This window comes from Canis aureus, chromosome 9 (genome assembly GCF_053574225.1).
Source record: "Canis aureus isolate CA01 chromosome 9, VMU_Caureus_v.1.0, whole genome shotgun sequence".
Taxonomy (NCBI): domain Eukaryota; kingdom Metazoa; phylum Chordata; class Mammalia; order Carnivora; family Canidae; genus Canis; species Canis aureus.
The window spans coordinates 44,704,437-44,721,680 of record NC_135619.1 but is presented as its reverse complement, the minus strand read 5'-3'; the positions used below and the strand labels follow the sequence as shown (position 1 = coordinate 44,721,680).

The following is a 17,244-nucleotide window of genomic DNA, read 5'->3' as shown; positions in this document are numbered from 1 at the left end:
CCTCAGTTTCAAATTGGTAAAAGGCACACATCCTATGTAATCTTTAAATTGCATTTAAGGCTTTTTTCCCCTAACAGTCAACTTTAACTGTGGTTAAAATCAAAATTATTTTCTCTAAACCCTCCTTTTGAAAGGATCTGTTATATAGATCCTTTGGTCACCTGCCCTTATAGTTCTACATCTAGACTAAAATGAAAGTAATAGAATTAGGGTCTTAGTAATCATTAAGCTTTTAACTGGTGACAAGAAGGAAGAAGCCTATAGTTAAATATCCCAGAAATTTATTTAATGTTTGCTTGATACATTTTATATAGAAAGATTGAGGCTATTTGCTTTGGGTGCCCCTGGTAAATCTCATAGAGGCACTGAACTACAAAGGGGTGCCAATCTGGAGACATCAGAAATGGAAACCACAAGCCCAATTTTATGACTGTTCTTAAAGATTTGTCTCTAGTGAAATTAGGCCCACTCCCTTAAAAACTGCTGAATGTTGGAGCTCTTGTGAGAAAACAGCTGACTTTTAGGAAGGCATATCACGTTTTGGTCTGTTGGAACATTTAAATACTTGGAAATAAAAAATATTCAGCTTTGAAGTTTTCAATACTGGAAAACTTTCAAGTCTAGGGTTTACAGCCAGGAAGGGCTGCTCTGTGTTCCTTAAACTGGACTCTTGTTTCCCACAAAGTTAATCTTCGGCTTTGGCTTCCATTTCTTCTGCATCATCATCTCCATCCACTTCTGCATTCTCTCTCTCAAGCCTCTCAAGCTGCCTTGCAAGTTCGGTCTCATCTGTATCTGTGACCACTTTAGGCTGTGGAAGCAGAGGTATAATTTCAAAGTGAGGTAGTTCAACAGTATACAAATTCCATTTCAACACCATGACTGCCTAGTATTTTAACTCTTAAACACTTGTCTAACAACTCTGCCATATCTGTTCATTTTTGAGTGTTACTGTATCATTAATAAATTCCATTAGATAAATGATGGAAGAAATACATAAGAGTAAGACAATATAGGAAAAAGAAATATGTTCGTAGTAAAACAAAATATTCCCTTTGGTCATTTCTATAAGCCAAAACTGGCTGTATCTTTCAAACCCACAAGACATCTTATAAAAATGCATCTTCTGGATTCAAAATAAATTCTAATTAGGTTTCATTTTTGCTGAGATGAGGAAAATACAGACTAATGTTTCTAATCCTGAGATCAAATTTTAAGCCTTCCACATTAAATTCTGATAACAAGCACTCATTTTTGTTGCCTAATTTTTTCCTGTTGCAGGGGAATAAACCTAACCCCATCAGTGACCTTAGTCTTGAGTGTCATCATATGACACTTCTTGTTTACTTATAAAAAGCCCTTTTAGGACCCTCTGAGTCTATGATTATTTTAGGGTTAGCAGAGTTATAATCCTAAATGTATCTCATATTTTAAAAAGCAATGATTAAGTATTTTAGATGATTTAAATTTTCTATCTAATCTGATCCCTAACCCCAAAATGGGGTTTGAACTCAAGACCCTGAGATCAAGAGTCTCATGCTCTACCAGCTGAACGAAGTCAGAGCCCCTAATTTTTTTCTAATTTCTTATATAATTTAAGAAAAAGCAGAAACACTACAGATCTTACCTCCATTTGAACATTGAAGACACCCCTCTTTTCCTCAATCTTTTCTTTTATAACAGCCATAGCTTGATTGAGAACAGAGAGGCCTTCTGTTCTCTCCAGGGTTGTTGTAGTCATCACATACCGAGGAGGAGCTATTAGATTAATCTAAGGAAGAAGACAAAAATTCAATTATGAACACATCTGTCCAATACCAAACTATTAGGATGTTTAAGAACTCTTTTGCTAATCTGCTACCTTAACAAAAATCACTCCAAATTTTATTTCCAATCCTGTAAATCAGCAATTTGGGGGTGGTTTGTTAATGTAGCAAAAGCTAGTTGATTCAGTGATATAATACAGCATAAACAGTCCATTGTAATATCAATTATGTAGAATTATGACTTCTGGATGTCTGGTGGCTAAAATAACTACAGTCATCATCAGTATAATGGATAATTTGTCTCCAAAACAAAAATTCTTATTTGGTTTTAAATTAAACTGACAGAAGAAAATCTAAGAGATTCTGAATAACCATCTGGATAACTGTATTGATTAAAAGATTCAGACCAAAAGTCCTAAAGATATGCATGAATACAAGAGAATACATTACCCATTTCAAGGTCTTAGGAGCATCATGGACACACCAACTCTATATTATAAAGAAAGTTTAGCACAGCTGGCCCTCTGGCACTAAATACCATAGAAATCTTTATCCACTGTGATAGTAGCAGTAGCATCCCTTAGACAACATCACTGAGAACCACTTTTCCTAACTCTTGTTATGAAACATGATCATAAAAAGAATCTTGACTTGGTTTAGGTTGGTATTTTAGAGAGAGAAAACTGCTCACCTTGATGGGCATGGTTTCTGTAGAACAATTCAAACCCGCTCTCAGGGCTTCTTTTACGGCATCAATGCCTTCATAACCGTAACAAGCCACTTCGATATCTAAAATTATAGAAATTCAAGAACTTATACCAAAAAATGCAAAGAAGTATTTAAAGGCTTAAAAGAAATCAGAGGTGTGGCAGATATACTAGCATTCATATACTTATAAAAGCTTCCCTACCCTTTCAATTATAAATCAACCCCAACTATTAACTTTCTTTTAAGATTTCATTTTTTATTTTTTCATTTTTATTTTTTTTAAAGATTTATTTATTTATTTATGATAGACATAGAGAGAGAGAGAGAGAGAGGCAGAGACACAGGAGGAGGGAGAAGCAGGCTCTATGCCGGGAGCCCGACGCGGGACTTAATCCCGGGACTCCAGGATTGCGCCCTGGGCCCAAGGCAGGCGCTAAACCGCTGAGCCACCCAGGAATCCCCAGATTTCATTTTTTATTTGAGAGAGCGAAGGAGGGCACGTGAGCATCAGCGGAGGAGGAGCAGAGGGAGGAGACTCCCCGCTGAGCAGGGGGCCCAATGTGGGACTCATTCCTAGGACCCCAGGATCATGACCTGAACTAAAGGAAGATGCTTAACTGACTGAGCCACCCAGGAGCCCTTTAACTTTCATAATTATAAATATCTGAGTAAACAGTGAGGGGCTTTCCATACAAGCCCCTAAATGACAAAAACTATAAAAGACAGAAATTCAACAAACACCTTGATTTCTGGCTATGCCTTGATTAAAACTATGATTCCAACCTCTCCGTGCCTCAGTTCCTTATTTGCACAGTGGAGAGGAGTGTGATAAAGACTGAGTGAAACAATCACTGCAAATTGTTTAGAACAGTTTAGAAATTACACAGTCTCTGCGCCAGTGGTTCCACTTTTAGGAGCCTCCCTGACAGAGCACTAATACAACTGGGTAAGTGTCTGTGATAAGGCTGCTAATTTGTAGTGTTTTTGTAGTAGTGAAAAATTGGTAGAACCTAAATGTTCACCAAGAGAAGACTGGTTTATTGTTCTATGAAATATTACACCTTGCCATTAAAAAGAATGAGAAAAAGTCCCATGTTCTGTATGGAAGGGCCACCATGATACAAGTGGAAAAAGCTAGCTGAGGATAATTTTGCATAGTTTGATCCCATTTTTGTAAAAACAAAACAATTTACGTCTCAATGTAAACCGTATATATTCCTATATAGTGTATGTACCTAAGAAAAATGGTTGAAAGACTATACTCCGAACTATGTAACAGTGGTTAATCCAGAGGCAGAGAAGGACATTTCTGTACTTTTAAAATATTTTAAAAGTATTTACTAAAACAAAACCACCCCCCTCAAAAGAAAAAGGGCTAACTTAAGGTTAGCTGAATGCATACATGACAGTTTTGACTTACATCAATATACACATTTTATGATGGTTCAATAGAAGCAAAATAATTTCTTAAACTTTTCTTGTTATAAGAAATAGACATTTAGAAAAATTTACGGATTATGATGTAGCAATATATTCTTTGGTAAGGCTCATTATTTAACAGCTTTCTGGTTCATGCAAAATATTTTAAACATCATTTAAAAAATCACTTACCTGCTCGAATTTTGACAGCTTGTGGTGTCAAACGCCTATTAATATTGTTAATAAGTACTTCCCGTTCATCTTCATTCAGATCTAAACTATCCAAAATAGATGGGTCTCTAATTAAAGCAAAACAAAACAAAACACACACATATAAACACAAAAGGCCAAGGTTACTTTATAGATAACTGACACCAAATGCAATACCACAGAATAATCTTCAAGAGAACAGGCTTTAGTGTCAGAATGGAGTTCAAATCCTAGCTTTACGCTTTATGAACTCTGTGTTTTGGGGCCTTTCCAGGCCTCAGTTTCTAACCTTGTAAAATGAGGATGAAAACAGTATGCCTCACTGGCTGTGGTATTAAATTAGATAATGCAAGTAAAGCACTTAGCACTACTATGACAGATAGAAAACACCTAGCTATTATTTTAAGAAAAATTTTAGAGATCTGGCTAACGTAAGGAATTTAAAAGTGTCTAATATAACAGATATCCCGCTATAATTAAACATTTCCACGTAATTAGCAGTCCTGCTTCAAGGAGCTTGAAAAGAACAAAAACATACAAGCAAATTTAAAAATAAAAGTGTATCCTTTGAAGTTAGAGGAGGAAAAGTATTACTTTCGGTTAGTGGGCTCAGGAAGGGCTGCATGGACTGAAGTGGCATTTTATCTGACCCCTGAGTGCCACAAGAGAGGGATCAGGGTTAGTTGCTGGCATGTTTGTGGAACATGAACAGATGAAAAAACTGAAATACTGACTAAAAGGATGGTAGAACTTTAAAAAGCAAAAGTAGAACTGTTTTAAGAAAGTTATAAAATATTAAATTAGAAATGGCCTAAGCAAGCATCAAACCTAAAAAGCAGGGATTAAGGAATGAAAGGCAAAAGAATTTGGGTACAGGGAAGTTTCACTCAGCTAATATTGCTTACAAAATGTATCAAGAAGACAAACCACCAGACAATGAACAAATGAGGTGAACAGATGTTTCAAAGAAGAAATAGTAAGTATATGAAAAGCTATTAACTTCACCAACCAATAAAATGCAAACCAAAGAAGATATTATTATATACCCATCAGTTTGGCAAAAGGGAAAATAATCTGAGATATAGACCAAATGTTGGTAAGGATGAAGAGAAACAGGAATGCTCATACAACTGCTCAAGGAAATATAAATTGTAGAACCAATATGAAGAGTATTTTTGCAAAACTGAGTAAATTTAAAGATATATATAAATGAATCCTGTGACCCAACAACTCTATTGCTACGTATATACCTTAGAAACTCTCAAATGTACACAGAGACAATGTACATGGATATTAATAGCACGGTTTAAAAAAAATGAGGGGAAGAAGGGGGGGTAACCTAATTTCTCTTAATAGAGAAATAAGTAAAGCATATATTCTTAAAATGAAACCCTACACAGAAATTAGTATGAAGTGGGTACACATCTATCAATTTGGAGAATCTTGCTATTCCATAACAGCCTTGTAAGTAAAACTGTAAGATACAGAAAGCTATGACAAAATTTCTTTTTAGTTTAAATAATAAAAAACTTTTAAAATACAAAAATGATTCTACATATGTAAAAATACATGTGTATCTATTCACAGATACATATGTGTAATAAAACCATAAATATGTAGATAATGATACATACTAATTATAGAACGGTAGTTACCACTGATGTCAGAGGGGAGTGGGTTGGGGGGTGCAAAACATTATTTCCAACTATTTCAGAAATTTTATTTAATTAAAAGAAAAAATATGAAATACATATGGCAAAGAATTATCATTAAACATGGACAGTTCACTACATGGCTGATAGAGCAAAAGAATGTCAAGGAAAAGGGAAAAAAACGTATGCCAATGTTGAGCAGTTATAGAGGGGGAGTTGGAAGTGAGAGAGCTAAGCCAGGGCTGGAGGAGGACAGCACATCAAGGTATGAAAGACATGTAGGACTGCAGTCAGAGCAGACAGAAATATAAAGCAATGCTTAATGGTTGAGAGCACAAACTCCAGACGGGAGCCAGTGACTAGGTTTGCATCGGGGCTCTTCTGTTTGGTAACTCTGTGCACATGGACAAATTCTTTAATCTCTGCCTCAATTTCCTCAACTGTAAGACAAGGATAATAACAGCGGGTAGTTGTGAGAAATCTATAAATGTTAGCTATTAGAATTATTGTTAAGGTCTTACCTTCCCCACAATTGCTATGAAAAAAAAGTCACATGGTGGTGGTGGTGGTGGGGACTGCAAGGGATTTGGAGTCTCAGATGAGCCAGTTTGCCAGAGGCTCTATCAGTCCTAGGTCCACTTGGCCATTCTGAGAGCCAAGACGACCAGTATCCTTTGGCAGCACCAAGTAACCTCCATGTAGTGATGAGGCTGCTTGTGGAGCATTAATACTTGGGAAAGAGTATGATGTGCAGAAGGAGAGACAGTAAATACAAAGAACTGAGGAGTCTGGCTATTAAAGAGAGGATATAGTGCTTGCAACAGGACAAAGTAGAGGGAAGGTAAAGAAGTTTGCTTTTAGTATAAATTATAAAATCATTAGAGAAATTAGAGAAAAAATAGAGAAATTCGAGTGTTATTTTTATGCCAATGGAGCAAAACCAACAAAGAGAAAGGCTGAAGACACAAAAGAGGGAATAACGGATAAAAAGATCCTTGAGCAATAGCTGCACACAGGAAGATTAGTCTGAGAACAGGGAAGATACGGATTCCAGCATGACTGGAGTGCAGGAGGTAATAAGGTTGATTATTGAAGAGAAGAGATGGGAGAGAAGGTTGCTGGGGCAGTGGAAAGAGTAGAGGGGATCCTGTGCCATGGCTTCTATTCTCTTTACAAAACAGGAAGTGAGCACACTGGTTGAGAGTAAGGGGGGCATGGGTATCCGACGGGAGTGTGTAAAAGCTCTAAAATAGCCACTCTAAGAATGGGGGGCAGTGACAAAGAGCAGAGAAAATGGGAGGCAGTAGTGAAGGTGCAGCTGAGGTTGGAGACCATGAATATGCAGTGGCACCAACCTGCAAGATTGTGGTTTTTCCTAGCCGCACCCAGCATTCTACAAGTGCAGAGAAGGCAGGAACATCGCTCCAAGGCTGGATGTAACAGAAGGAAAAACAGGGCAAAGGCTCATGATATTGGCAAGAAAGTTATTGAAATGATGGATCATGGTATGTCTATGCTGAATAAGAAAGAAGGCAGGAGAGGGTGAAAAGACAGGGAGAAGAAAAAGGTTTGGAATCATAGTCTAGAGTAAGAATTAAGATGACAGAGAGTAGAACTAACTATGGGGGAGCTGGAAGGACAGGAAGCTGTCTGTGGTAAGAGAAGAGAACGTATGAATTAAAGGTTTTGGATGCACACTAAATTGTGGTGATAAGACCCAGGGTGAAGCTGTATGGAAACTGGCTAAAGCAGCATGGGCTGAAGGTCTAAGGAACTGAAGTAAAGCAAACAAGGTTGCAGTTGTACATGAGACATCTACACTGACCCTATAGGTAGCTATAATACAAAATAATAACAAAACCAGGAGGGGAAAATGTGAGATGAAACCATACGGCTTATGGAAACTATGGTATACCCAATTATATATGCTTGGCTACACAGAATTGGCCCGTATTATAGGCCTCTTACACGGAACTATTTTTGTCTAAATTTGGCAAAGACTGTGCTTTTTAATTACACGTCAGGCTCTCAACCTGTGTGCTAGACCCAGTAACTGTGATATCAGGGTAGAATCAGAGCCAAGAAGGTGTTCTTACGAGACTGCATGCTTAAATGCATCATAGGCACCGTATCCAGGTCTCTTGTATTTGTCATCAAAGACCCAGGCAGTCCTCTGGAACAGGCTCTCCAGCTGCTCATCCTTGGTGTACTCTAACACCTCAGCAACATGACGAAGAATGCTGTAAACCTAGAAACAAAATGAAGGGTTCAAGAATTCAAAGATAAGAAATCTATAGAAAAAAAATGTATTTTTACATTTCAGTAGACAGCATATAAAACAAATCTTTGATTAGACTACAATAATTCCTCAGCAACAAACAATTAACATACAAGTTCTTTTTTCAGAGAGTAATACTTGCTTTCCTAGAACAGTTAACTCAAATGGGTATAACAGTATAAACAATACAGAATTTAGTGTAATAAGACCCAGATTAACTTGACTTTGGGACCATTTAACCTCTTTAAACTTGTTTTCTCTTCTGTAAAAGGGCAATACTGGTATCTCTCCTTTTTACTGCAGATAGATCAAATCTATCCAAATGCAGCACACTATAACTGGAAAACATGACACAAATATATAAAATTTGTAAATTACACAAAGCTTATTATACAACAATAAACTATCACTACTACTACTCTATATGACAGCATGCAATCAGGATTGAGATTTTATTTTTATTTATTTATTTTTAAAGATTTTATGTATTCATGAGAAACAGAGAGAGAGAGAGAGAGAGAGAGAGAGAGAGGCAAGCAGAGACACAGGCAGAGGGAGAAGCAGGCTTCACGCAGGGAGCCACAGGGAGCTCGACGCAGGACTCAATCCTGGGTCTCCAGGATCACCCCCTGGGCCAAAGGCAAGTGCCAAACCGCTGAGCCACCCAGGTTTTCACATTACATGTAAAAGTTGAGTAAGGTAAGGTACTAACATTGGCTATTTCATTCTACCATATTATCATCCAGATAAGATCTAATATACTCATTTTACAATTATCCTAAGGGGACAAAACAAAGTGAGTTTCCTAGAGTGGAGCTTCTCAAACTTGGTAGGACTTGAGATCCTGTATTAAGCAGTCAAGTGGTGCCAATGCTATTGGTCCAGAGACTATGTTGAGTGGCAAGGTCCTCAGTTCACTAAGAAGGGATTTCACTGATAGTGTTTTCTAATGTTTTATATATATATATATAAAATGTTCATATATATATATATATATACATATATATATATAGTAGTAAACACACCAGTTTACCAGAGATATACACACACACACACACTACTATATATATATAGTAGTAAACACACTAGTAAAACAAAGGGAAAGATTTGGGTAATGGTCTTTTTGCTTTTAGATTTTTATTCTCTTATTTACTGGGGTTAATTAAGCAAAATTTCAAAAATCTCTTCATTTAAACACTGTTTTCTTGGCATTTTATCTTGAGGACAGAAACATACATGAGAACAAAATACAAAAAACAGAAACAATGGAAACATTGCCATTAAAAACCAAGGACCTAGAGAATGAAGGATAATCTAAATAGGACCAAAGAAAAAACTATAGATGGAAAATGGAAGAATGAAGAAGCAGGTGTTCTTGCTTCATTAATACCTACTGTACGTAAGTAAAAGATTACAGCAAAAATAAGAAAATGAAACAGAAAGAACCCTAACAAACTGGGGGAGGAAGGAGGTGGAGACTAATAATAGGCCTCTGCTTTGCTTTCCTGTATTCACATTTTACAAACCCTTGCTTATTCTTAACATACAATGGCTGGTTGCCTCTGTTATCCCAGAATGGGGTATAAAGTCAAGAACTACGTACTACAAGAAGTCGAATCAAGTGAAATCACCCATAGTTAATTTAACCTAAAATAACTTAAAAAACACTAATGTCCAGTTAATCATTTTAGAATATTAGGTGATAAGCAATGCCTTAAGGTAGTACCACCATGAGGCAAAAATACTGAACTCATAACTTTTGAAATTAAGTTCTCAAATTACTCTTCTATGTAATTCATAATTGTAAATGGAAATACAGTTATAGAAAATCCAGATTTTCTTTTAAATTTTATGCCAAGAATAGCACATGCTGATTATTCATTAAATTACTAAATGGTAGACTAATCTCACTCAAAACTCATACTTACAGTTTTGGATTTGGTGAATTTATCTTCACATTTGATTGCTTCCTCTGGAGAAACCCTTCTTTTTGACAAATCAATATATCCTGTATGAGAAATTTTTGGGAAAAAAAAATATCATCTCTGCCCAGGTACTACTAGCTTACCACTGCGATAAATTTTTACACCAGATTGTTTGGTGGCATACTCAGACTTATTCCTCACTAAAATCATATCAATTAAACACTGTATAAGATGAGAGATTTTTGTTTTCAGAAACTCACTTGTATTATGTAATTGTAGATTCTTTAACACTTCAGTGAAGGGAACTAGGGCTCTCAATTACTCAAATGAAAGCTAGTCAAAAGATTCTATACTTGTCTTTTTGGTATCCATACATCAAAGGCTCAATTGTGTTATATTTTCTGTATTCTTTTTTTTTTTTTTTTTTAATATTTTACTTATTTATTCATGAGAGACACAGAGAGAGGCAGAGACACAGGCAGAGGGAGAAGCAGGCTCCATGCAGGGAGCCTGACGTGGGACTCGATCCTGGGTCTCCAGGATCACACCCAGGGCCAAAGGAGGCGCTAAACCACTGAGCCACTCCGGCTGCCCCATTTTCTGTATTCTTTTTTTTTTTTCTGTATTCTTGATGCTCCTTCTGCCTCCTGACCAAAACTGGTGCTTCCTCCTCATGGTGGCCCTGTGTGGGCATGGTGAGGCCATTGCATTCATTGCCATGGCCTTACTATGTTGTCAGTCACTTCCATAAATTAAAATCCCATGAGTACAAAATGAGACAAGCACTTACATGTATTTTAAAGAATTTAAGAGGGAAAAATGGTCTTTTATACATTTAACCTATATATTTCCCATGTCAGGTATCACACCTCATGGGCTCGCATAACATCCTTTAACCATTTCCTCTAACAGAAATCAAGTAATAAATCCTCTTAGTTTCTATTCACCTGAAAAAGTCATTTTGGATTTTCATCATTGAATATTTTAAATATCCTAGAATCCTGGGCTGACAATTTTTCTCTTTTAGTGCTTTAAAGATGTCATTCAATGCTCAGTGTCAGTCAGCCATTATTTTCAGTAAGAGTACCATACTAATTTGTATTACTGTTTCCCTGTAAATCATGAATCATTTTCCTTTGATTACTTTCAAGATTTTCTCGATCTGTTTTCCAATAGTGTAATGTGCCTAGATGTGGTCTTACTAGTATTTATCCTGCTTGAAGTTTGTTAATAAGCTTCTTGTTTATAAATCTGTTTTTTTTCGGCAAATCCTGGGAACTCTGGTCAGGATTTCCTCAAATATGTTTTCTGCCCTTTCTCTTCCTTTGGAATACAGCTTTTAATATTTGACAGGTTGTTTTTCCTCTGCTTTGTTCTTCAGATTGGTTCTTTAAACGAACTATGTGCAAGTCTGACTTGGGCCTTCTGCCATCTTTACCCTGCTCTTAGCCCATTTGGTGAGTTTTTTAGAGATTATACTTTAAACTTTAAAATTTATATTTAGTTCTGAGAGTTTCTAATTTCTCTACTGAGATTTCATTTTGTTCATTCATTACAAGTTTATTTTCCTAAAATCCTTGAGCAGTTATAACATCTGTTCTAAAATCCTTATCTGCTAACTCCAATATTGTCACCTCTAGGTCAGTCTCCATTTGCTTTTTCTCTTGTTTGGGTAATACTTTCCCATTTCCTCAACTGTTTAGCAATTTTGGACATTATGAATGAATATTCATAGAACACCCACTAATAATCAAAGATATACAGAATACTGTGTTTTGGGTGTTTGTGGTATATTCCTTTTCCAGAATTTATATAAGATATTCTTAAAATCCATTTACCTTTACTCTATTTCCATGTTCCTCCAATAATCTGATTACAAATTTAGCTTCAATTGAATTCACAACCTTAAGACCAAGACCTGAGCTGAGATCAAGGGTCAGATGCTTACCCCACTGAGCCACCCAGGCATCTCAATAAAAAGGAATCTTACAAATATATGAAAACTCTGATTTATGGATCTGTCCCTTCTGAGTTTAGCCACAATGAGTCAACTATCAATATCCTGGTAACCTCTGGGAATAAAAGTCAAGTTATTTGACTCACAAACATTAGCCACGGGAACGTGCTAATTAAACCACCACTAACTTAAGAGGTCTTGCTTAGATGGGTAATTGGCATCTTTCTCTAACAACTTTGTATGTAAAAAAATTTAAGTATAAAAGATTTTTTTTTGGTTTTTACAGCATCAGCAATTTACAAAAAAATTAAAATAAATCATGTTAAATCTGAAATTTATATTTTGCATATTTTTATCACTTACCTTTTTCTTTGTCCACTCTAATGACAACCACACATTCATTCCTGCCAATTCTGATGAGTTTGTTTATAGAACGGATACGCCTTCTGGACAACTCACTAAGAAGAATCATGCCTTCAATATTGTTGTATTCCAGCAAGCTGACATAAGCCCCCATTTCAGCAATGGACCTTACATTCACCATCACTACATCTTCCACTTCAGGAAATTTGTGTTGATAAAATCTACAACTTAGACCCGGCATTCTGCATTTTAAACAAAAGAATCAAGTGAGTGTTCAGTTAACATCAAAATAAAGAAATGTCAATTTTCCATATCTTGCCACTGGAAGAACTATTTGTCTTTTCACCTCTTTAAACTTCTTAAATGGACCAGAAAACGGATGTTCAGGAATCAAGCTTTAATTTTTACTTTGCTCCACATTTTTTAAGGCTTGAGTGATTCTCTGCCATCAGTTTTAGAGGAATCATAAAAAATAATGACCACCTATAAAGTACTTTGAGACCTAAGGATTAAAGGTATATCTCAAGAGTAAATTACTATTTTAATATCATCACTTTAAGAAATAACAAATGATGGGAAGCATCACTACTACTATAAACCTATCAGCCAAACTAAAGCTACTCGTTCTCCAAGTCAGCTAAGTCGTTGTATACTACCACCAATATATAAAGGGAAGACTCTTCCAACTACTAAAACCATGGTCCTAATCATATATCAAATAATATACCCTATCATTTTAGCCAAAATTACAGTATGTGTTAAGATACAACCTAAAAATTTACTAATCACAAAATATTAAATATAACTAAACACAACTAAATTCTTTTTTTGAACAAGTATACCTACTCTTGTATAACTACTCTTGAGAATAGCTTTACAGAACTCCATTACTATAAAGTTCAAGTGTCTCTTAAACTCTATTTCCTTTGATCTATCCAACCTACTTTCAGCACCACTCCTTTTATGACCTACAAGACTTAAATTACACCATGCACAGAGGTGTATTTTTAAAAGAGGACTATAAAACTAATCATAGCTGATGATTTTCATGTTTTTCTACTAATCTTAACCAATTTACTATTCTCAAAGTTCACAAAATAGGCAGTGATAGGACCTAAAAGCCTAAGAAAAGTATGTGAGAATTTGTTTACTTCTTTTATTTTTTTTAGAGAAAGACAGAGAGCAAGTAGGGCAGAGGGCAAGGGAGAGAGAATCTTAAATAGGCTCCACGTCCAGCGTAAGCCTGACGTGGGGCTTGATCTTACGATCCTGATCTTGGCCAAAAATCAAGAGCCAGACGCTTAACTAAGCCACCCAGGCATGCCAATTTTTTCCCTATAATTGGAAAATAAGGCTGCCATTACTTGATCTTAAAGACAAAACATCCAGATCATAGAACACCAGACTTCTGGGGCAGTACAGTTTGAGATGCCAACTGCACCCACACGTATCTTCACAGTGGCCTCCCACTGACTTTTACATCTTTACACTACCTACAGGATCCTCTATGATCTGGCCACTGCCTCTCTCCCATGTTCTCTCCATTTTACAGTTGAAGAAATGGAAACACAGATTAAGTAACTAGTTCTGTTATATACTGTGAACAAGTGATAGAATATGAACCTATGAAGTTTGGATCCATAGTCTGTGCTATTATGCATCAGGCTGTATTTTCACTGTTTTGATAAATATATAAGTTACAAACAGCTTTTAAAAAAGGTAACATTAATATACATACTCAGTGCTAAAATATGTACTTTAGCAAGATTAATGCAAGCTTTTATTTCCTTTTAAAAAGATTTTATTTATTTATTCATGAGAAAGGGGGGGGGGGGCAGAGACACAAGCAGAGGGAGAAGCAGGCCCCATGCAGGGAGCCCGATGCAGGACTCTATCCTGGGACCCTAGGATCACACACTGAGCCAAAGGCAGAAGCCCAACCGTTGAGCAACCTAGGCACCACAATGCAAGCTTTTAATACTAATCTATCCTGTTTAATAAAAATAAAGCAAAATTTAATAATAGCAGCAGAAATGCATTTCTTTTATACCTTGACAAAATAGGGATTTAGCAAATAAAGGGCAGTAGACATTTCAATGGCCAGAATTACCCACCAAGAAACAGCTGAGCTGGTTGTTTCATTCTTAAACAGGGCTTTTTTCCCCCCTCTCTCTTTTGGAGAACTGTTGTCAAATATCTGTATGTAAAGCACTAAAGTTCGAGAGCTAAAAGTTTTAAACTGAATATCAAAGTAAATGATGTCACAGAAATGTGTTTAACAGTTTTAAAAGATTTAACAGGGACTAACTAACCACATTTACTTACCAGGTTTATTCAAACAGTAAAGCTGATTAATTTTGGGGAAGTAAGACTTAATTTGATGATTAAAGAACACAGGCACTTTTGTAAAGGAATCCTGATGAGAGATATGAATGTTACTGCTTTAAGAGGTACCAATCTCTTTACAATACATAGCGTACAAAAAGAACACAAGTGATGGTATGTTATTTGACATAGAAAGTAGCTAAGAATTACAAAACACTCTAGACATGGATTCCAAGCCTTGCTCTCCTACTTACTAGCTGTAGTTGCTCGGGAAACGCATTCCCATTAAACTGTAATTTCTAGTCTGTGTCATGGACCTCTCAGACCTCTCCTCTCTTTGGAGAGTAACAAATGAGATTAAGAAATATGGAAAAAATTTGAAAAGTGTAATGTGCTATACACATATGACATTAAAAAGCAAAGTGGGTATCATTGCCATTTTGTAGCTTCATTGGTTAAACAATTATTTTTGCAGTATTTATGTACTAAGCACTAATGACACTTAAAGAGTCTTACTTAAGAAAGTATAGAGCGGGAAACAAACTAGTAAGCAAATACAAGCAATATAAAGTACTCTGAAAGGAGTAAGTGAAGCAATCAATTAAAAGGGAACCAAGGAACAGAAATATTAAATGACTTTCTCAAGGATAAATACTTAGTAAGTACCAGAACAGGAACTAAAACCAAGTCTTCTGATATTAATTGCAGAATACCTTTAACCCAGAAGGCGTCCGTATGTGAGAGTACTAAAATACAGTATGTGTTCTTCCACACAAAATATCTATATTTCAATAATATATTAACTGAACTCCAAGCTAATTTCAAATACCCTGCATTGTCAGTAATTTTGCCTGGTCAAAGGGTAGGTTGGACTTCTTTCTTAAACCAGTGCATGGTCAAGTAATCCCAACAGATCCGGGGAGTCCCCATCACTTTACAAAGTTAAGTGTGTTATGTGATAGAGGTAACTCGTGAGAATTCCCACTTGGCTCAAATGTTTCTGGGGAACGTTCTCTGCATGCTAGTTTTTAGTAGAGCAGTGCTACGCAAATAGGCTCTCAAACTGTTTCACCGTAGTTGAAATAGAAAGCACCCATCTACAAATATCACTCTTCTTGAGATCTTAGGAGAATAATTAACTGTCACTTGGCATCAGACCAACTCAGAAGAGGCAGTAAAGCTCTATATAATTCACGAACTGCTGAAAAGACACAGAATCACAAATTTTTTTCCTTGATAACTTCAACTGGGAGAAAAACCAACACTGCCTTGTTACAGCTTTGCTCCAAGAAAACAATGTTTCGTGTTTAATGAAACAGCCTAAGTTCGACGAGTAATAAAAAAGGCCTCAGGCTGAATACGTATTTAACCCCCAAATTCCCTTATCTTTTTAGTTATGCTTAACCGTTGGGGCCACAGCTTGTCTTTTCTCATTGGTGCTGAGATACGGCAAATTGACACTAAGAATAGTAAACTCTTCAACGGTATGTTTTAGTTTCGATGCAAGGGATGACTCGTTCTATAAAAATGCACAAGTCAAGCGACACGGTAGTAAGCATCAATTAAAAAAAAAAATCAATTATCGGACAGATAAACTATTCTTGGATCCTTTTAACCCAGATGTCACCAACACTGCGGCCCACCCCAAATGGCCCTTCAAGCGCCTGGTCTGGTTTCCACTGAGAAGCAGTAGTTGCTTGGGCGGAGAAGGGGAAAAAAAGAGGAAAAAAAAAAAAAAAAAAAAAGGCGAGCGGTGGTATTCTGAGGCCCCGAGCAAAGCGCTGAGCGTCCCGGGGCGGGGGTGTCACAGCGTTTCCCCGAAGCCGCCCCCCTCTCCAAGCAGCCTCACTTTGAGCATATCGCAGAGGCTGCAGCGTCTCTTGGCTCACTTGGCTTCACCAGACTCCTCGGCTGGTGCACGGACACCCTGAACACGGCGGACCCAGCCGGCGCCGGCGGGGGGGGTCGGACACTTCCCGCGCAGGAACGGGAAAGGGAGGGGTGTGAGCCCGGGGCCTACCCTCCCCCGCACACCCGTCACTGCACACAACCAAAGCGAGTTCTTAAAGAATCTGATCTGGGGAACCAGTCACCTGAGGTATGTGTGTGAATCCTGCGCCGGGATCCCGCGCCGTGCTCTTTAATCGCAGAGATCGGACAGTCCACCCGCAGCAGCGGCCGATCCTCAGCGTGCGCTCGGCTCTACCCCACCGCGCATGCGGAACCGCCTCGCATCACGCAAGCGCCCACAGCATAGAGGTCCCTCTTCCTCACTGACCATAGAGTCTAGGTCCTCCGGAAAAAAAAAAAAAGGAAGGATGAAGATCATAGGAGGACCTGAAAAGTACGCTTTGTCGAACTCTGTCGTTTTCACTAAGTAACTTTCAAGGCGCAGGAGGAGTAGGACTGATCCCTTGTCCTTGAAGAATTAACCCTCGCTCGAAGCTTCAGGCAACCATGAGGTGGCGCTGTGACCAAGATGAAAAGGGGAGGAAGAGAAGGCGTGTACTCTCCTCTCCTGTTCTTTCACCTCGCGCGTGCAGAGTCCTGCGCAGCCTCCTGGGAGTTGAAGGGGCGGGGCTTGGGGGAGAACCGGAAGTGAGGGGAAGTTCAGTGCGGGGTGCGAGCGAGGCCTCAACAT

The 17,244-nt window shown here is 37.5% G+C and overlaps 1 protein-coding gene across 2 annotated transcripts; it reads right to left on the bottom strand.

The window, feature by feature from the left end:
• Positions 1-264: 264 nt before the first annotated feature.
• On the bottom strand, positions 265-17,201 carry EIF2S1 (eukaryotic translation initiation factor 2 subunit alpha). 2 transcript variants are annotated; one of them, XM_077909706.1, is made up of 8 exons: positions 16,697-17,201; positions 12,279-12,520; positions 9,962-10,041; positions 7,852-8,003; positions 4,086-4,192; positions 2,458-2,555; positions 1,628-1,771; positions 265-811 (listed from the first exon to the last, which is right to left on the bottom strand). In XM_077909706.1, the coding sequence occupies exons 2-8, from the start codon at positions 12,517-12,519 to the stop codon at positions 686-688; spliced, it is 948 nt and encodes a 315-aa protein (XP_077765832.1). In that variant the 5' UTR covers position 12,520; positions 16,697-17,201; the 3' UTR covers positions 265-685. The 2 variants fall into 2 exon arrangements, with proteins under 2 accessions (XP_077765832.1, XP_077765833.1); XM_077909707.1 differs by lacking the exon at positions 16,697-17,201 and adding an exon at positions 16,453-16,477.
• Positions 17,202-17,244: the final 43 nt, after the last annotated feature.